The sequence below is a fragment of the Zootoca vivipara genome, chromosome Z1 (assembly GCF_965207765.1).
Source record: "Zootoca vivipara chromosome Z1, rZooViv2.hap1.1, whole genome shotgun sequence".
NCBI lineage: Eukaryota > Metazoa > Chordata > Lepidosauria > Squamata > Lacertidae > Zootoca > Zootoca vivipara.
In genome coordinates, this window is record NC_142583.1 from 36642700 (window position 1) to 36664283 (window position 21584).

Sequence of the window (21584 nt, forward strand, 5' to 3'; positions counted from 1 at the left end):
TGTCCACCGCTGATATGTGGCCTCCTGAAGATTGTGAGGAAATGTGGCTCTCAAGCTGGAAAAACGTTCCTCATGCCTCATGTAAAGCTGCCCCATGCTGTTTGTGCAGATGTTCCAGGCTGCGTTTCCACAGAAAATTTCCTCAGCATGATCATAACTGCTTGAATGTGTGCAGAATTGTTGCCTAAATGGTTGTAGTCCTAAGCATACTTACTAAGGAGTAAATCCTTTTGGCCTGGTATTTATTTATGAGTAAACATTCTTAGGATTGTGAAGTTAAATGTGTTGATGGATGCATCTGTTGTCGTTTGTTTAATGTCCTGGATTTAGCTCTGGCCTTGTGGTGTCTATGAATGTTGCAAAACAGGCACTTGCTGTGCTTATAAACCCCCTGTTTACATTATGCTGCTGTTCTAAGGCTGTTATTTTTAAAAAGTTATTCTTTATAAACTCATCAGTCACCTTTCTGTTGTTCAGTTTTGTAAGGGCTAGAAAACTGGCAAAATGTGTGCTTATAATTTGTGTCCAATTTCCTCTAAAGCAACATTCAGTTCATAGCAGCATTATTTTATCTTAGCTCCCACATCAAACTTGTTCTAACTTGATTTCTAAAATGCTAGCTGAGTCTTGGACAGCAAAACAAGATTATATCAGAGAAATTAACTCACCAGTCAAAATATAATCACAGAAATTGCACAGGTGATGGTAAGTTGGCTGAAGTGAAATCAGAGTTGGAATAGAATACAATTTTGAAAAGCAAATTTGCTCTATGTTTTAAGCTACTTGGTGGTGTATTATTCTAAGAAGAATCCTGAATTCTAGATATACGTATATTCCTGTGTATAAGACTACTTTTTAACCCAGGAAAATCTTCTCAAAAGTAGGGGGTCGTCTTATATGCCGGGTCATATTTCTTATACAGTGGTACCTCTACTTACAAATTTAATGCGTTCCAAACATTCCATTGAATTAATTAATGCGTTCATTGAAAATGCCTACAGTCCTTTGCACACTGGGCTATATGCTTGTGAAGATTTACAGAACTCTTAGTTTCTCTAGCATAATCCAAATAATGGAGCAAAATCACAAATGATAAAATTGCATGTAAAGAACCAGACTGGAAATCGGATATAGTTATAAAAACAATTGTTTACAAAGGTTTATTTGAACCATTTGGCAGTGAAAAGAACCTAATAACGTTCAAGTCTGAGAACTCATATAGATAATTAAACCAACCTATGGCAAGTTGTCTCACTTAGGGTTTGCTTGAATTATGTTTCCAAATGATCAGCGGCAGAGCTTCATGCTCCACCACCGGGGGCGGAGAGCAGGTGCGCTGCCCTCAGGGACATGGTGTGCGTTATGGGGTGGGGCGCAGCACGCGTTTTGGGGGCGGGGTGGGCAGCTGCAAGGGCGCGTTCTGGGCCCGCCCCCACCGCCCCTATCTTCCTACGCCCCTGCAAATGATAAATGAACTTTCTACAACCACCAGGAATGGAAGATTGCAAGATGCCCATTTGTAACAAACCAGAGCTGAATATAATAATGATTTTGAGTCCCATTCCCAACACCCACAGTTCCTCCAGAGCAGGGGTTGAGGAGCTGATGTGCCTGGTAGTAGCTTCTGTGGTGCCCGCAAAAGTGAATATCTTCTCAAATATACACAAAAGACTGTAACTCTTCCTGAGGTTCCTGTTTGAACAACCCCTCCTTAGACATGCCTACCTTGCGTTGGATGCCAGGATTGGACACCCACCCTCCATTTTTTCTGAACAGAGGGAAGGTGCAAAGACTTTCCTTCTGTGAGTAAATATGGCAGGGGCCATTGTTGATGCCTCCCTGTTTCTAATTGATGGGGGCTACTGGGGGACAAACCCATGCCATTTTGTGGTTCTGCCTCCTTTTATGGCCGCCTTTTTGTTTTACGCCACAATCCATGGCAGCTATTTTGTGACTAGAGCCTTTATCACTTCATCAAGTGCCCACTGGCCAAAAAAAGATGGCAGCTCTTCTCTGGAGCACCAGAACCTTCTTCTACCAAGGAATAGGGCAAGGTATTTTGCCAAATAATTTATTTGGGGCGGATTTTGCTTCTGCTTGGGATATGGCTGATGACAAGTCAGACAATGATTAGAGACTTTGTGCCTGTGTGCAGTGTGTTGTTGTTGTTGTTGTTGTTACATCTTCACCTCCAGCATGTGACTGAGCTATTTGGATTTGTTCTGCAGCAGTAATTAAAAAAAGATAGGATCAGAGAGTTGCAGAATACATGATGCACCCCACCTTCTTTGCTGCTTTGTAACTACCTTTCTGCATGGCACATGGTCCTTCCTCTTAACATTTATGTGATCCAGATTGTATGGGTTGATTTGTGAGGAGTTGCTTGGTAGATAACCTTCCTTTTAGGCAGAGGGTTAGATGATGTGTGCCTTTGATCCCTTTCAGCTCTTTGATTTCATGATTCACTCTTGGGTAGCAGTGATTATACATACGTACTGAATACCTGGCTGCATCTAAGCTAAAAGAATTATACTTGTGAGTCTGCTCCAGAATCCAAGGAAGTCAGTAGGAAGAATCCATTGAAGTCAACTGGCTGCAGACCAAGCACTGTTGGAATAAATTAAGGATGGTAACAGAGGCTCTTTTGCTGTTATCTGTTTGCAGCTTGTCCTTGGAAATGAACCAACATCACTAAGCATAAAGTCTGTTTTTATTTTACAGAAAAGCACTTGTCTGCTGACATTTGTACCAGGGCGCAAATGGAACCATAAAAGTTGCATTTTTCAAGCATCTGTTAAAATAAAAAAAAAATCATGCTGAAAAATGAAATATTCTTTTTTTAAAAAAAAAGGTTAAAAACTTATTAACTAGGAGAAAGCTATCTTTTTAAAAAGAAAATAAACGCAAATCAAAGTTGGCCTCTCCTATATATAATGAAAAGTATCTTGTTTATCTGGGCAGAGTCAAATGAGTTGTCAGGTTGCCCTTTTGGAAAGTGTTGGACTATGAGGAGTATGACCGTGCTCCAGATAAAGTCTTGTTCACTCCACATGCGCACTCCAATAATTTACATTAGAACGCTCTTGCTTCTGTCCACAACAAGTATTTTAATGCTGAAGAGATAGCATGGAGTATTGAGAACATGGTTTATTGACGTATATTCACAAACAGATGCTGCAATATGAATAAAGGAGATATAAACAGTGGCATAGCGTGGGTTGCATTCTATTGCCTAACAGTGTCTACATCACCCAGGAGATCACAGCTGCAGAGATAAGAAAAGAGTTGTTCCGTTGTCTGGAGAGGTCATTTCCTAGTTTGCATGAATAAGCCATTTTCAATGGAGCCTAGAGACGGAAGTGCACAGCTGTATTGCAGCAGCACTGGGTGTTGAAATTTTGCACCCCTAAGAATTTTGCACCCAAGGCAACCGCCACTGTGGCTCCCCCGCATGCTGCACCCCTGGATATAAAAGCTCATGTAGAATTAATTCATCTTCCCCTTCTGAAGCAAGCCATCGGGTCTTGTGAAGGTGTTGGCTGTAATCTAACACTAACCCGGGCTTTCTTTCAACTGGGATCTCTGACCCTTGGACAGGCATTCAGCCAAACATGTAAATACTGCAAGTGTTCTTAGTTCCAACCTTGGCCTTCCCTGCTAGAACTGGAAGGGACTCCTAAGCATGTTTAGCTGAATGTGCTTAGAACCTTCGTTGCAATCTGGAACCTTGAGTACGGACCCATTGTGTATGGAACCATGCCAATTGCACTGTTTGTGCCCTCGTGCATTTGGCTGAATGCCTGATGTCTATTCCACTGTAGCCCCTTGTTATATTTAAAAACAGTTTGGGGAGGTTCATGCATGATATGGAAGAGGCTGATAGGAGTGAGCATGCAGTTGTGCATTTTAAGCCTGATCACCATGTGTATTAGATTTGGAATTTTTCTAGTTTCTGAGCTGGTTCAACCTTTGGTACATCACTTAGAGGTGCATTACTTACGACAATCAGCTAAATGCGCGTGAACTGCTTTTCTTGAAAAGCACTGTGTGTTTTATACTATGAGGTGATACGTTGGCCTTTTTCAACATGCAAGTTGAAGTTGCTGCCATTGTGTGTAATACTGCATAAACTTGGTGTTTCTTTTCCAGCGCCCCCCTCCCATATCACCTGCTCCATCATCACCTGCTTCTTGACAGGTGGTTTCAAGAAAGTAAATTATGAGGTGCTCCCTGGTTAAAAATACAGGGTGGATTTCTCTCCCCTTTCTGCCTGCTCCATGGGTTTGGTTGCCAGTTAGCAGCTCAACAGAGCAAGTTCCATGCCACTTCAGGAGAAGTCTTGTTAAATAGTTTATTTCAAAGCCTCAGATTGCCTGCTTTTAATAAACCCTTTAAGTGTGCGAACCTTCCTTGTTAATGCATGTTCATTTGAGATAGGTGGGAGATTAAGGATCCCTCGCAGCAAAAGCATAATGAATGAAAGGCTGTTAAAATAACTGTGCATTGTGGACTTGTGCAGCAGCTTTTTCAAAAGATCCCAACATTTTTAGTAGACTTCTTTATTTCTCCCTGCAGAAAGAAGTCTGCAATGGTTATTTCAGTATCTAAGTTTGCATACCTCTCTCTCTTTCTCTGTTTTTCTGAAATATTTTAAAAAGTATGTTTACATTTCTGAAGTTCTCTTGTGGTCAGAAAGATCAAGTTCAGTGTTTTATATAGGACTTTACAATTCACATTACCGTAAATTCAGTTGAAAACTGGTAAGTTGGTGTGTTAGGTGCAAGTTTCTAATGTTTCTTTCATAGTCTAGTGTAGGGGTGTCCAACGCCCAAGAGACTGTGATCTACTCCCACTATAAATAAACTGGCAGTGAGATATCTACCCATTGGATTGACCAGAGTTGTTGAGCTTTCTGGGGGGAGGCTTCGCCAAAGTTGTTGAGCTTTTTTTAGGGGGAGAGATCAGAGTTGTTGAGCTTTTTTTACAATAGTAAGTCAGTGGTTCTGAAAAGTAAAAAATTAAGGCATTTGTGTGGTTGTCTTCAGGGAGTTCCATTACTGATTGCTGGAAAAAACAGACAGGTGTTACATTATTCACTTCACAACTTAATCCTCTAGAAATATGGCAGACTATTGTAGCATTTGAACAGATGTAACAGCAGGTTTGTTTTTGTTTTGAATTTGCATGCTTGTTAAGTATAGCCTATGGCATTGTAACATAGACTGAAAAAAGAAAAGCTGTTAACAGAACACTTTCCTAGTTTTCCCCCCTCTTGGCAATATTGTAGCTTTACTGCAGGGGTCCCAAACTAAGGCCCGGGGGCCAGATGCGGCCCAATTGCCTTCTAAATCCAGCCCTCAGATGGTCCTGGAATCAGCATGTTTTTACATGAGTAGAATGTGTCCTTTTATTTAAAATGTATCTCTGGGTTATTTGTGGGGCATAGGAATTTGCTCATACAGTGGTACCTCGCAAGACGAAATTAATTCGTTCCACGAGTCGTTCCGTGTTGTGATCATTTCGTCTTGCGAAGCGCGGTTTCCCATAGGAATGCACTGAAATTTAATTCATGCGTTCCTAATGGGCCGGATGTTTTTCAGGGGAAGCAGGAGGAGAGCAAGGGAGAGGCTCCCTCCCTCCTTCCCCAGCAGCCGGAGCCTCGCGCCCAACCAGACAGACAGCCCGTTCGCGCGCAGGCAGGCAGACTTAAGGTGAGTGAGGGGGGACCCGGCTGCTGCGGAAGCCGGGCGATGACGGCGGCAGAAGCGCGAGGCGGCGGGCTCCGGGCCATGGCAGCGGCGGAAGCGCGAGGCAGGCAGGCTCCGGGCCATGGCAGCGGCAGAAGCACAAGGTAGGTGGGCTCTGGGTGATGGCGGCGGTGGAAGCGCAAGGTGGGCAGGCTCTCTGTCTGACTTTCTCCTCCTCGCGGCGCCCTGCTTCGTCTTGCGAAGTTTTCTATGGCACGGCCATAGAAAACTTCGTCTTGTGAGTCTGCCAAAAAAATTGCAAAACATTTTCGTCTTGCGATTTTTTTGTGCCGTGAGGCGTTTGTCTAGCGAGGTACCACTGTATTTTTTTTTTCAAAATATAGTCCGGCCCCCCCACAAGGTCTGAGGGACAGTGGACCGGCCCCCTGCTGAAAAAGTTTGCTGACCCCTACTTTACTGCTTCCATTATTGGCCTCTTTCACACATAAAGTAAACCATAATCAATATTTTACTGCAAATATACTGATCTTGTCCACTTTTCTCCTCCCTGCTTACACTGAGAACAAGCAAGCAACAACCCTTGGCTTAGCATAATGTCCAAACTACAGTTTGCGGTTTGTTTCACTCTCCAAAAACCACAATAGTTGATCCTTGGCTTGCTTATTCTCGTTCACTGGAGCAAAACAAACCATAGTCTGTGGCTTGGATGTAATGCTGAAGTAAGGATCATCAGCTTTCCCACCCCTAGTAAACTATGGTTTACTATTATGTGAGAAATGGACCATAGTGACTGTGGACTAATTCGCAAGATGCCTGGTGTGGGTGGTACTTTCCATTGTACTCATCACAAAGGAATGCCAACTAATGTAGCTACATAATACCATTGCCCATTTTGTCATGGTAAATAACACTGTTGGTCAGCAGCCATACTGAAGCAGATGTTTAGATATTCTGTGGAGGAGGCCCACGGAATGCCTGTTTGGGACTTTTAAAGGAATGCCATACTTTTCTTTGGTTTCCTGATGGGTAGGTTGCCAGCTTCTTGGAGGCAAAATAATTAGTAAACAATGGGCCTTGTTAGAGTGAGCTGTCACCATTCATTTAATTAAGGAGTCAAATTCAAAGATATAAGCTATGCTAAAGGTCAGTGTTGGATAGTTTCCTTGCTTTTTATATGTTTGGTAGAACATTTTCAGCAGTTCTGAGATAATGAGCAGTTTGTAATCCACAGCTCTATGCTACTTCGTTCTTATTACCGTAATTTGAGGGGAAACAGCAGTTGGTGCATCGTGCTAATAATTGTTCGAAACCTATCCTTTTATTCTCCTTCACCGTATTGTAGAATTTATTAAGAGGAAACTAAAGTTAATTGTGAACATTTTGCAGACTCACTTAAAATTGCATCTTAACTCCCTTCCTCCCCATCACCCAATATTCAAATAACTGTTGTAATAGAGTGCAGGAGTGTAAGTGATTTAGCTTAATTGGAAACCTGTGAGGTACTATAGCTCAGTGATGTAACTCTAGCACAAGTCCTGCTTATGGACAGTCCAGGTCCAGCAAAAACATTTAAGGTAGCAAACTTTGGAAAGATCTGAGGTCTGAGACCTTGGAACTGGAGCAGCTCCCCTATGATGAAAATTTACTGTACAACATTTTGGGCTTTTTAGTCTGGAATAGAGGAGGGATGTTGGTTATTATGCATGGTCTCGTCTAATGAAACTTGAATATAGGACAGACAAAAGGAACGTCGGGTAGTTAAGCTGTGGGATTTGCTGCCACGTGGTATAGCGATGGGCACAAACATGGATGGCTTTAAAAGGGGTTTAGAGAAATTCGTGGAGAATAATGCTGCCAATGGCTGCAAGTCAATATTGGAGGCAGTATACCTCTGAATACCAGTTGCAGGGGAGCATAAGTAGGAATGATGCTGTTGCCCATGGTTTTGGGCTTTCCATGTAAATCTGGTTGTACATTTTGAGAACAGGAAGCTGAAATAATGTGCCTTTGGTCTGATACAGCAAAGCTCTTCTTATATTCTTATGCAGGCAGTCAGCTGTCTACTCTTAGGCAATATTCAATGGGACTTGCGTACTTCTCAGTGGAAATGTATCACTGTGGAACCATGAAGTCCCCCACTCCAAGTCATGGTTGTGCTATAAACTCACCTGGTGAACATAGGCACCCTATCCTCTCTGTCTCCAAATCCCAATTCCCTGCCGCCAATAATAGCACAATATCATACGTGTGGCAAAATTTTCATACCTTACAACCACTATGTAATTAAATGCTAAGCCTGAAGTTTCCCCACCCTGGATTTAGAGTGCTGTCTGCACTATTAACTATGATGCTGTCTCTCCCTGACTGTGCTGCATTTTTCAGCAGAGTAACCCAATCCCTGATAGTGGTCCATCCAGGTATTAAGGGGCTACGTAAGAGAAGATGCATTTGGTGACCTTTAAGGGGGGAAAGATGGGGTCATGCTGCCCTCATAGGGCCAGTGCCATATGGGTGGGATCTAATTGGTCCTCACAGCACTGTTGCAGCAGCAGAGCCATCCATCCACTAACAGACGAGGCAAGGGGAATTTTTGCTCAATTTCCTCTACCTCTGTAGCTCCCCCTTCCCTGCAAGTCTTTTCTCTCCCTGCCTCCTTTGTCAACAGACACTTCTGCTGCGTCAAAATACCAATTGTTTATATAGCCCTGCGTCTGTGGAAACACAGTCCTTGTTAGTTTAAGGCAGGAATCGGAAAGTGTGGAAGGCAATACTTTCTTGAAACTTTCTTCTGAGAGATCTGCACTGGCTCCCAGTACGTTTCCAAGCACAATTCAAAGTGTTGGTACTGACCTTTAAAGCCCTAAACGGCCTCAGTCCTGTATACCTGAAGGAGCGTCTCCCCCCCCCATTGTTCTGCCCGGACACTGAGATCCAGCACCGAGGGCCTTCTGGCGGTTCCCTCATTGCGAGAAATGGGGTTACAGGGAACCAGACAGAGGGCCTTCTCGGTAGTGGCACCCTCCCTGTGGAACGCCCTCCCAGCAGATGTCAAGGGAATAAGCAACTATTTTACTTTTAAAAGACAACTGTTTAGGAAAGTTTTTGATGTTCGATGCTGTATTGTTTTTAATATTCAGTTGGAAGCCGTCCAGAGTGACTGGGGAAACCCAGCCAGATGGGCGGGGTATAAATAATAAATTATTATTATTATATATGTTGTGCTGCTGTCTGCTTCCCTGCAACATCTTGTTTCTTCACTGGGTGGACTGAATACAGGTAGGTAGCCGTGTTGGTCTGGATCGAAGTAAAATAAAAAAAAATTCCTTCAGTAGCACCTTAAAGACCAACTAAGTTTTTTATTTTGGTATGAGCTTTCGTGTGCATGCACACTTCTTCAGATACGGGTGGGCTGAACTAATCCTTGCTTGCAGCGAAGGAAGATGAGTGAGGGATGTGCCCTGGGCTTGCATGAGCTGGGCGTTTGGAAGAAGTAGATCTGGTCTCCAAAATCAGCCTTATGAAGATCTGTTCACACAGTGCCAAAATGTAACCTTTGTCCAGTTTTAGCAGGGTATGTTCTTAGTTGTCTCCTGAAAAAGGAACTGTTTTCATGTGATAACTGATTAAAGCCACTGTCCTATAGGGTATACTGTTTCCTATAGGGGGAGGGGAGAGAGAGAGTTTGCAAACATGTTATGGCAAAGCCTGGTTAAAGTACAGTGTACACAGCATGGTATCAGAAGCATTAGGGAAGTATGCTATAATGTTCCCTTCAGGGCAGGCTTTATCAAGGGTTGCAAATTAACTAATCCTGCCCACTGTTCAGGTTAAGATTTTGCAAAACCCCTGCTGGTACACAGCTTTCTAGTACAGTTTTGCTCTTGCAGTATACAGAAACTTACAGTTTCCCTCTCCTCCACATTAAGTTTTTAAAATGAAAGTGTTGTTACATACTAATCACCGTAAGACCAAAATGTGTAGATGAGCTATACAATTAGGATGCAGTTTGTTCCAGTTAATGTTGTGTATAATCTCTTATTATTTATTTCTCATAATTGCACCATCTTGCAGTTTGTTATATGTAGGCTTGTCCACTTCCATAACCAAACAGAAATAACTGGTGTCCAAGTTCCTTTTCTGTAAGTATGTAAATTAAGCAATCACTCCTAGGTTGCAGCATGCAACTTTAAAGAGACACCACAACACATACTTACAGTACTCGTTGGAGACTAAATGGGATTCATTTATGAGTAAACTTGCATAGGATTGCTCAGAACAGAAATTTCCAAAAGGATACAATGTACTTTAAACCATGGGCCAGATCTAGAGAACAACATGCTATCCCATCTACTTCTCCCCACTGAAGCCCTGCCCCACCTGAAAAGCCTCCTTGGAAGGTCAAATGCAATGTAAGATGGTGTACTGGTAACTACTGGTGGAAGGAGTAACTGACCAACATCACAGTAGAGGAACCGTGCATGAACAGCAATATAGAGACATAGAAAGCTGTTGTGCTGAGCCAGATCACTGGTTTGTCTGGCTCAGCCTATGATAACTTTCCAGAATTTCAGACAATAATCTCTCCCGGTCCTTCCTGGACATGCCAGTGATTGAAGCTGGGACCTTCTGCACGCAGAGCTGTTGCACTACCACTGAGCTACAGCCCAAACTTCTCCTACAAACTTCTTCCATCCTTTTGGACAATTTTCCACTGTCTCATCTTGCACTGTTCAGGAGTAGTATCAACCAACCTGCCAAAAATGAGTTTCAAGGGGGCTGCAAACTTAGCTTTCCCCACCTGCTTTACAGTTCTCATCACTGGACCAATTAGGGAAACAATGGATCATACTTGTACAGAACAACCTTATGCATGTTTTCTTGTAGAAAATCGTATTTAGATCCCAAGTAAGTGTGCATTGGATTGCAGCTTTAAGCAGCATGTTACAAGCCAAACTAAGTATATATGGTATTCAGTAATTTCTTTACAGAAAGTAAGATTAATTATTTTAATAAGATACTGGAAATAAATGCCGAACTTCCTTCTGCTCCAGGTTTTCTGGATCCAGCCCAATGTCAACAACAAAATGGACTTTGTTGTGAGCTGGCCTTGGAGTTTTATGAACTGAATGTTAACATACAATAACAGAACTACTGGGATCTGCTTTGTAGGTTGGCACCAGCCCCATCAATTTGCACAGGGAGAGTATTTCGTCTTTTATTAACTGCGTAGTCATTGTTTATATGCTCCATTTTTTAAAAAAAGTACTCAAAGAGGTGTACAAAAAATAACAGTATAAGTACAATAATAACTTACTACTTAATAAACTTTAGAATATTGGTAGAGCACTATCGGTTTGACAATTAATTTAAAACATGTCAAAGAAAATTAAGTGAGCATAAAGCTTACCAACAGGCTGTTTAATTTCCAAAGCTGTCTTAAAACTAATTACAGCAGTAGCCAGCAACCCACCCATTTTAAATACCTCCTAGACCATGGGTAGGCAAACTAAGGCCTGGGGGCTGGATCCGGCCCAATCACTTTCTAAATCCGGCCTGTGGACAGTCCGGGTATCAGCATGTTTTTAAATGAGTAGAATGTGTCATTTTATTTAAAATGCATCTCTGGGTTATTTGTGGGGCATAGGAATTCATTCATATCTTTTTTTTCAAAATATAGTCTGGCTCCCCCACAAGGTCTGAGGGACAGTGGACCGGCTCCCTGCTAAAAATGTTTGCTGACCCCTGACGTAGACTCAAAAGTCCAGAAACCCCCCCCCCCTCACAGCACTTCTGGCAGCTGTTCCCTTATCAAGGCTCCTGTAACAGGTAGATGAGGCATGACAGGTGTAAGCAGTATGTGTCAGGGGCTGGCAGGACACTGACAAGTGTGCACCAGGAGAAGGGGGGATGGAGTTTGACTCAGGAGATGAGGGCAGTGATCTGTGGGGGCCTGTATAAGCCAAGAGGCAGGAATCAGAGGCAGGGGAAGCTTCAGAGCTGGTGGAAGAGGAGGAAAAGGCAGGCCAGGCAAGTGAAGGACCGGGTGCTTCCCACCCTTCCCTGCACCGCTGTCTCTTCGAACCAGGAGAGAATTGAAGCAAGAAGATCAGAAGCAGCTTCCATGCAGGTGTTGTCTTCAACAATGTACAACACATACTATAATCATTTGCTAGGAATGGAAAGATAACATGTGATATGCTCTGCCAGAACTTACTGGCGTACTGCTAAGATTGGCACATGCCTGATAGAAAATCCTGAAGAATGTTTGCATACCATTGAGAAATTATTATTATTATTATTATTATTATTATTATTATTATTATTATTATTATTGTGGTGGTGTATCACCTCCATTGATGTGAAAAATGCCAACAAGAAACTGTTTGCAAAGTTGAAGGTGGCATGGTGGTTCCACTAATGGATGCTGCTGCAAAGCAGCATTTAAAGAGAGTAGCCTGTGAGAGGCTGGTCACACCTGGGGCCAGACAGGGCTTCCTTCATTCATTCTCCAACACACTGGGTCTGCACTCAGATGATGGGCCTTATAGAAATCAGTCCCTGAGGTTTCTCAGATTTGCTATGAGCTGCCCTCTTGTGGCCACACAAAAGGCTGTCAGAAGTGCTGCAAGAGGGGGGGGGGAGAGCTTTCCATGCACAGTTCTGCTCCCTTGTGAGGGAAAATGCTCCAGCAATTAAGTTCAGTAACCTGAAAACATTCAGCATAGATGCTTATTAAATTAAAATCTAATGTCGCCTTTTAAGTGCCAAAGTTTTACTTTATTTTTATGAACCGGTGCAGAATTATATATCCAGTTCACATGGGCATATTACCGTATTGCAATCAAATACTGTATCTGCAAATGACTATTGTTTGGTTGTTCAAAGATACCTTGGTGTGTTTTAACTATTTCAGGAACTGTGACCATATAGTCCTGCTTCATACATGAGTCACCCTGTGATATACCACACTCAGAGAGAGAAAATTATTTCAGTTGGCTGCACATGCACATACATATGTGATTCACGTTGTTGTTGTGGGCACACCTCTGTCTTGAGAGACAATGGAGTAAGCCTCCAGGGGTGAAGTGAAAACGCTGGGTTAGTAGCGCCAGTGCCTCCACAGGGTGCAAGCCTGGGCAGTGTGTATGAAGGTCCTGGGCTGACCAGACCACAAGATGCCCTGCATTCAGTCTCATGGATGTCGTCCAAAGGAAAGCGGAGCAACACATTTGGCCTAAGCTTGGCTGCAGGAGTTGCTGGAAAGAGGTGTAAAAGGCACCATCCAACCATTTTTGGGACTCCACTCCAGATTTGTGTAGGGTATTGGTCTCGTCTGCTCAATCCTCCGGAGCTCGTCGTCACGTGCAGGGGAAGTTCCTGATGGTTTGAAACTCGGCGGCTACCCTCACATGCACCATTGTAAATATATGTGGTGTATTTGTTGGTTTGCTATTTATGAAAGGTTTCCCGTACAATTTCACTTTATTGTATTGTCAGACCTATACTGACTCTCCAGAGCTGTAGTGCTGTCTCCTCTCAGCATGACCCAAAGCCACCAGGGGTGGAGAGCATAGCTGCCAAGTTATCCCTTTTTTTAAGGGATTTTCCCTTATGCTGAATAGGCTTCCTCGCGAGAAAAGGGGAAACTTGGCAGCTATGGTGGAGAGGCTGCCTATGTATTATGGTGTACATAGCAGTATCACTATCTAATCCTTTGGACTTGACTTTTGGCACCGTTGTCAAAAAACCTTGGCCGCTGCTACGCTTCTTGAAGAAGTACATTTGTTTTCCAGATATGGGAAATATTTCAGATTCCAATGTGTCAGACTCACATTTTTATGTGCCTGAGATTTATCTGTCCTCTTTCTGTATATATTAGCAGCAAGTTGTGGGACTAGTACAGCTATAAAAGTTTGGTTTTATAGAATGATTATCCTGTGTAAAACTGGAAATCTGTGTGACTTGCCTTTAAAAACAACATTCTTTCTTGCCAGAATCAAGTTAAGTAAAATGTATATGCATTGTTCTGAATGCATATACTGTAAGCTGCACAGATTTTTATTTCTTGAGTAATTCTCTTTTTTTAAACTCATTTTTTCTTTAAAAAAGAGTTTTGACACTGTTGTGTTTCACGTGCTGTCCGTCCTCCCGTTTTAAGCAGCAAATTGCAACTCCATCTGAACCATTTCCTGTTTAAACAAAGAATGAAAGGGGAAAGGGAATAACATTAACTTCCTGAATGACAGCATTCCAGTTCTGAGACTGGCCACGATGCAGCTGCCAATCAGAAACAGGCCTTGGAGGGAAGCTCTGGGATGCTGTTTACACGTTCTGTGATTTCTCCTTCTCGCTTCTGATGTCGTCCAACTTGGAAAGTTCTCTTGGTTTGTTGCTGTTACATGTCTGTGTAAACATCTAGGACTTTAATTCCCGCATCAAATGGAAATCAAACTAAAAGGAAAGGGCTGCTTGTACCTCTGTAGCTTCAGGTAAGATGATTGCCAGGTTAAATTGTTGTGATGAAAGAGAGAGCTTTTCCTGTGTCTCTGAGCAACTTTTTATGATTGTGGCTTGAAAAGTTGTCGTTAAGCAGTAATGTTAATTTTGATGAAATACAGTGAAAAGCATGTCAGAAATAAAAGGCAGAAGTGTCGTGTTGCTGTAGTATAGATGTAATATTGGTGTTTATAAACTGAAAATGTATTGGTTGCCTAGGAATAGGTGGTAAATCAAAATAGACAGACCAACTAGACTGAAAACTACAGCAGAACTAGAGGCAATATTTTGTCTGTGCAGTGTAGATGAATGTGCTTATATGTTGTCTTTGTGTGCATAGTGTCAACATTTATATTAATGCAAGATAGTCGGGTTTTTTTTAAAAAAAAAGAAACCTAATTTGGCATGAAATAAAAGAACTTTTTTGGTTAAGAATTTCATTAAGTTAGAAAAGCATTTTTAGAAGATTGGTTTTGATATAGAAAAGAGACATTGATTGGTATGCATCTATTTTTGTTGGATATATAAAATATAACATACTTATATAGCCTTCCAAAAAGGAACAGAGGGGAAAAATTGTGGGCTGATGGAAATAAAAGGCATTAAAAATAGATGAGCCTTTGTCAATAAACTGAGGGATCCAACCAATCGAATTTGTTGCAATAGAACATTGCGTAATTCTCTTGGGATTTACATACTGGGAAGAGTATCTCCCCAAAATCCCTATCACACTATAGTGATTGGGTGGGTCCAGTTATAATGAAATGAACTACATACCCGGTATTCCGTCGCCTGTGCGATGAAATCATTGTTTGGATTTCTGAAAATAAATTTTAAAATGCTTTGAACCACAGCATGCCTATAGAAGCAACAACGGTGCAAGTTAACTGGGCTTCATCCGAAGTCTTGTCAGACAAATTGGAAATGCCTGTTAATGGTGGCTGTCTGTGCAGAGATGTTTTTAAGAACATAAAAAAGGACTTCGGTTAAGGCAGTCTGTCTTTGCAGGAGTTTTAGCAGAGTCTGCCAGCTGTGATTCATGGAATGGTGTTTTTTTTTTTAATGTGCTGACTAATCCAGTGGTTTTCTTTTCCATTACTCCCTCGCTTTCTTTGCGAAACAAAAATCTGTTGCTTTTCATAACGGCAAATGTCGAGCACAAAAGGCAAAGTTGGTAAACATGGGCAAAGTTGCGTTCCAAAAGGCTGCGCTTAACAAATGCTGAGATCGCAGGCCTCTTCTTTGCTCTCAGGCAAACGGCTCTTAAAGAGGGCAAGCAATCTCTACCTTCTTCTTTACATTTTTTTAAAAAAAGAAATGTAAAGTGAATCATGATGGTGTGCTTTACTTAAGCAGTGCTAAATTTAAACTAACACATTTCCCTGTATGTCTTCTCTCTTCCAGATCGTTCTGAAAGAAATAAGCCCGACCACCGCTCTTCAGGGTGAGATCTCTGTTACTGCTTTTATTTCTTTTCAGTTGTACTTTTTGTGTGCTTTTGAATAGGATGGAAATCTGGAAAGTATATATATATATTTTAAAAATCAGTTTTCTGTTCTAGTTTTCTATTCTGTTCCAGTAATTTAAGTAAGTACAGACTGTCGCATTGAACCTTTTAATTTTTTTTATAAAAGACTAAATGTTTCATAGGGTCCAGATGTGTTCTCTTTGTACTTCCTGCCCCCATTTTGACTTTCTCATCACTGTACAGAAAAACACACATAAAGGCTTACTTTAAAAGGTGCACAGATTTAGCAGTTGGTGACCAAATATTTTTTGATAAGGTAAGAATTGAAATAACAAGTGGACTCCTCTTCCTTGGGGGTTTCAAAGCAGAGGTTTGATGGCCATCTGTCATGTATGATCTCATTGAGAATCCTGCATTGCAGGAAGTTGGGCTAGTTGACCCTCCGGGTGCCCTTTCCAACTCTGCATTTCTGTGATTGTAAGTTCTGTTTTTAAGCCAAAGAGTGAAACTAGGCAGTAATTATTGGGGTTCAGCATTAAGGTCCACCACAACCCCAAACCCAATATTTAAGCTATAAGAGGAGTGTGCACATCAATAACATCTCATAACTTTTGGATTCTCATTTGAGTTACTTGTTTACCTCAGAATAATTCAACTAATTGTTTTAAGACCTGAGGCTGTATCTAACGCTGCAACTCTGCAGGTACAAGGTACTTTTGTGTATACAGTGGAATTTTGACCCTTTGGGTTCCTTTCCAACCCTACAATTCTGTGATTCTTCTTCCTCTCCTCCCCACTCCAGACCTGAAACAGATTGGGGGGGGGAGCAGAGCTGGGGAGGAACGAAGCAGTGCAGCACTCTATACATTTATCCTAAATGATCATGTTCTTTCTTTTGCTCCTGCTTCTTACCGGTACTTTTTGTACAACATTGCACTTCCTTCCCCCTATTCATTTACCTCTTTTTTCATAGTCAAACTCTTCCTTTTTTGCAAGAGAGTAAATGAAACAGAATTAATATGGAACTGAGAAAGCTGCACTCACGCAATAGTCAGCTGACATCCTCTCCCTCAAGGCCTTTCCTCTACTAAATTCTGGGGCCGAGTTAAGTTTGGCTTCTTTCCAAAGTCTCCAGCAAATTCCTCTTGGTCAAATCTCACAGCCAGCACCCGTCTAAGCTATGGTGGACAAACAAATTGTGTATTTTAGGACAGGGCCGACCTTTAAAAAGTGCTAACAGGGTAATGATGCATGCTGTCACAGGTCTCTGTTGTTGGTGGCAATATTGTCAACGAAGCAGCTTGAGGTGGCAAGACTAGGAGGAATGTTAAAGCAGCAAAGAGATCTATGCCTGCTGCTTATTCTCCTGCTTTGTACTGCCCCTATCCCTCTCATCTTTAGGATTGGGTTTCCGTACGTATTCTGTGTCTTATAAATATTCATCCTGATCATGCAGATTTTAATATGGAAAAATGATGGAACACAGTGCGCCATGCTAGAATCACAGTGTTCGACTGAAAGAGCCAAGGATCTGTCTATTGCCATAGGCTTTTTAAAACCCCAAAGAGCAAAAACAGGTTGGGGTGATCTGGCTGGGGTGGGGATTTGTTTCTGTTTCCAGTAATGGTAGTTAACGAGGTTCTGAGTGTGATATGTGTGCTATTCACAGGAATGAATGCTAAACAGTTTTAATGTATTTATTGTAAGTCAGCTATGACACTTGTTGTTGACATCATCTCTCTCAGAAGACAGACAGGAAGAATGTGCCTTTGGGGGTAGAATCAAACCATTGGAGAGTTACAGTGCCTGCTGTGGCTATAGAGGAAAACATGTTTTGTTGCAGTGGGGGCAGATGAAGGCATCCAATTTTGCTGCTATTGGTGGTTTTTATCTCTGTGCGCCTCCCAACAGTTATTCCTCCTCTGGTTACTGCTGTGCATACATGACTTGACTGCCTGTCTCCAGGCACCACAATTGTCTACAAAGGATTCTCATACATCAGGGTTAATGTTGCCAGCATTCATGTCACGCTTGCAGACATAATTGTAACACAGAGTTGTTCTGCCAACAGACCTAGTGCCTGAAGCCAGCTCCCTGCAGAGCATGTCCTTGCTGTTCCTACCATCTTCTGTTCTGCATACATGACCAAGCTGGCATAGACATCACTGAGACAGAAGTGTGAACATGCTTGGAATGTGGGCTTGGGATAGAACAGCTTTGTTTGAGACTCTTTTATGTGATGTGAATCTTTCTGACGCAGCACATGTGGAAGGCATTGAGACCTCGCCTCCTGGCGGGTGTAGGTTGCCCATGTCTCACTTCCATAAAGCAGCATGCTCAACACACAAGCCTAGTAGACCTTGGTCTTGGCCATTAGTATAACATTCTCTCATATCCTTTTGTAGATACAATTTGTCTAGACAATTGGTTTGTGCTTGTAAAAGTTTCCGTCAAGGCAAGATACGGCTCATATTAGTGAGAACACCAAAGGCATAAATGGACAGTCTGCTTGTCTGGAGAAGAGGGTTGTTTTGGAATGTTTTTTGCACAATCTTATGTCTACATCTGTCAGCCGAAAAGCTAGAACCTTAAAGGAGGGCGTGGAATCCTGTAGGGAGAAACATAACCAAGCTATAAGGTGGTATTCAACTGAGTAGACCCACTGAAATGAATAAACATGACTAAGGTCCATTGATTTAAATAGATATATACTCTGAGTGAAAAAAGCCCTTAACAACTTGTGAGCAGTTTACCTATGAGATCATCTTACTACATGTGCCCACTCAACTGCTTCAGTTGCTGGAATAGGCACTACTATAAACCATTCCATTGTGTAATGTGGCAGAACCTTCACTTTGGAACGCCCTGCCTGTTGATATCAAGCAGATGCCTTCACAGTATTCTTTTCGGCACCTGCTAAAGAGACTCTTCTTCAGGCTGGTCTACCCAGATACTTATTGGGATACGGGTGGCACTGTGGGTTAAACCACAGAGCATAGGGCCTGCCGATCAGAAGGTTGGTGGTTCGAATCCCCGCAACGGGGTGAGCTCCCGTTGCTCGGTCCCAGCTCCTGCCATCCTAGCAGTTCGAAAGCACCTCAAAGTGCAAGTAGATAAATAGGTACCGCTCCGGCGGGAAGGTAAACGGCGTTTCCGTGTGCTGCTCTGGCTCGCCAGAAGCGGCTTAGTCATGCTGGCCACATGACCCGGAAGTTGTACGCCAGCTCCCTCGGCTAATAAAGCGAGATGAGTGCCGCAATCCCAGAGTCGGACACGACTGGACCTAATGGTCAAGGGTCCCTTTACCTTTACTTACACAGGCGCACGCTCCCCCGTCCTCCGGCCCGCTGCGCGATCGGCGCGGTGGGAACCGGCCCAAACGCCGGTAAGTCTGGGGACCCCTGACCTAAAGGATAAATGATGAATGAAGTGGGGGGAAATGAATGTGTTGACAAAGTGCAGACTTTCAGAATGTAATCTCTGTAATGGCTGCTCCTATTGTTAGGCATTCCCCCCCTCCTTTCTGAGGCAATGGGAAGTTCAGAGATATTGCTATGGGGTTTCTTGAGATATTACTGGAGACTGTGCCTTTTGTATCATGTGCTTATTTATAAGCATAAAAATCAGCATTGAAAATGGTCAAGCAGCATTGATTCCCCAGAGAGCATTCCCCTTTATGTCCTTCAGTCAGCCAAAAATCTCAGGCTGTGTCTATCTAGTTGGCTATTTTGCAACTCCACACTGCTTTTCTTTCTCTGCCGCATAAGCATTTGCTGCAGAACTTTGGCCTGTTCCCCCATCCTGCCTTGTAGTAATCTCAATCTTAATGTGCCATGTAGGAAACATTTTTGAGAGATAAGTGCTTTCTGAAGAAACATCATCAGTAAGCAAGTTAAAGCAAAGAGGCTTCCCTTTTCTGTCTCCTCTAATCCGTCCCCAAGAAAAAGTTTGTTCCAGAGGGTCTCCCAGTCCAGTTGGATACAACCCAGGGATTTGTACTTTTTAAACAGACACTTAAGCTTAGAACTAGAATCTGCTTGCCTTTTGCTTTTTAAACAAAATATATTTGAGTTCTTTTAAAGCTTAACATTTTAAGGATCCCCAAAAGTTTTTGTTTTGAAAAGTGTACTTTCAGAAATCACTTTGTTAAATATAATCTGTGGAGTACTGTATAATCTATGGAATTTTTTTAAAAAAATACAATATTTGTACCTATTAATCTTATTTAATGTTATTTTTAAAAAGCAATTGAGAGCTAAGAAATACGCAGGAAGGGTGACTTGAAATAATTTTCAGAAAATTCAGCTCCATTAAGAAGATGCATACTAAACAATACTGTATCCACTTTCCAGTTTGCTTTCAGCATATTATTAGAGATACATGATGTTTTCCAGGACAAAAAAGAATTGTGATTCCTTGCTTGGTATTTTACCTTATAGTACAGTACTGTATATTATTATCTAGTCCAGATGACTTTCAAATAACTGGAGTTTTGTTTGAAAAGCATCGCTAAAATGAATGGAGAGCTGTAATTTAGGAATGCAGACATTGGAACAGAAAGAGAAGCAAATTTCCAAGTCAGATTATTTGATGACCTCCTGACACCATAGAATAGAGGCCCTCTCATAGCTAACATTTTAGGAAATTGTTTACTGCAGGCAAAATTACTTTCTAAAGGCTGCATTGAAAGTACATTTAAGTGCCCAAGAGGCACCTCTGCTTTGTATATTTTGATACGTGCAATTAACATACCGTATTTTCCCGTGTACAAGACTAGATTTCCGCCCTAAAAATAATGTCAAAAATTAGGGGGTGTCTTATACATGGATATATCTCCCCCATTTTCTTAAATATTAGTCCCCCAAAATAGGGGGCATCTTATACATGGAGGCATCTTATAGACTGAAAAATACGGTAATTTGGCATTTCATTTCCATAACCACAGTAGGTATCAGATGCAGTTCAGGGACATGTTGTTGGTATATTGATCTTGAATAGTCGCTGGAGGGTAAGGAGATGAGTTGGGGGTGAAGGAAAACCAGTCTTTAAAACTGTCAGTATCAACTGGGAAATCAGCTTGGGCTTCTTGTATTTGCTTTTTGTTTCTGATTCTTTAGCAGCAGCATCCCTCCTTTCAAACATCTCTCTACGACCGTGTGCTGTCTGTTCAAAATTTGATGGTGGATTTTATGTTAGATGCTTTTTATGTTCTCCAACCAGGATGTTTGTAAGACCTGAGAATTCCCATGCCCCCCTTCCTCCTCCCAGACAGGTGCAACTGACGCTCATAGGGTTACTTCAGCCTAAATAATTTCTGGCTGTCCTGCTGTAAGTGGAAGTGGAGGAAAGATAGTCAACATTAACAGTTTTGGTGATTGCATTTCAAGTTGGGATGTAAGAGGGTTTTTGCTTTGTTAGAGGTATTTTTCTTTCTGGTGAAAATTCCTTTCTGGGGCATGGCATGGTAGAAATGTAGTCATGGAGAGTTAGCACAGCAAAGTTTGGCCTTTCATTAGTACAGCTCTGCATGCAATGTTGCTGCATCTGGAAAGGCAAGTTTAGAAGAGGTGTGGTTGTGTTACACTAATTTAGAATTTCTGAGCCAGGCGTCTTCTTCAAAGGTCACACGCTTACAAGTTTGTGTTTCTAATGTCATAAAGGGTGTAACTCAACTGAGTCTGCAGCTATTTGGAACAAGTTGTTACTGTGTGGAGAGACAACTTTTGCTTTTTGAAATACCGGTTCATCTTAAAGTATCACTGGTAACAGATTCCAGAAGGCTAGCTAGGTTAGTCTGTTGCAGCATAAACAGTGTCTCCTTTAAAGAGAAAATTCAAAGGCAAGAGGAACTGGTTGCTGGTTGGTTGATCTTGCAAGCTCATTTAGAGAACTCCTATTTGCACGTGACAAAG

At 42.1% G+C, this 21584-nt stretch overlaps 1 protein-coding gene across 3 annotated transcripts in view; it reads left to right on the forward strand.

Annotated features, from left to right (window-relative positions):
* SH3D19 (SH3 domain containing 19) overlaps nucleotides 1-21584 on the forward strand; it is a 71794-nt gene that overhangs the window by 3259 nt on the left and 46951 nt on the right. For 2 of the 3 annotated variants that reach the window (XM_035114007.3, XM_035114009.3), the window contains exon 2: nucleotides 15609-15648. In XM_035114007.3, coding sequence (XP_034969898.1) covers nucleotides 15609-15648 — 40 coding nt within the window. Of the gene's footprint in view, nucleotides 1-14058; nucleotides 14198-15608; nucleotides 15649-21584 lie in introns of those variants that run through there. The other variant, XM_035114008.3, reaches the window with a different exon arrangement.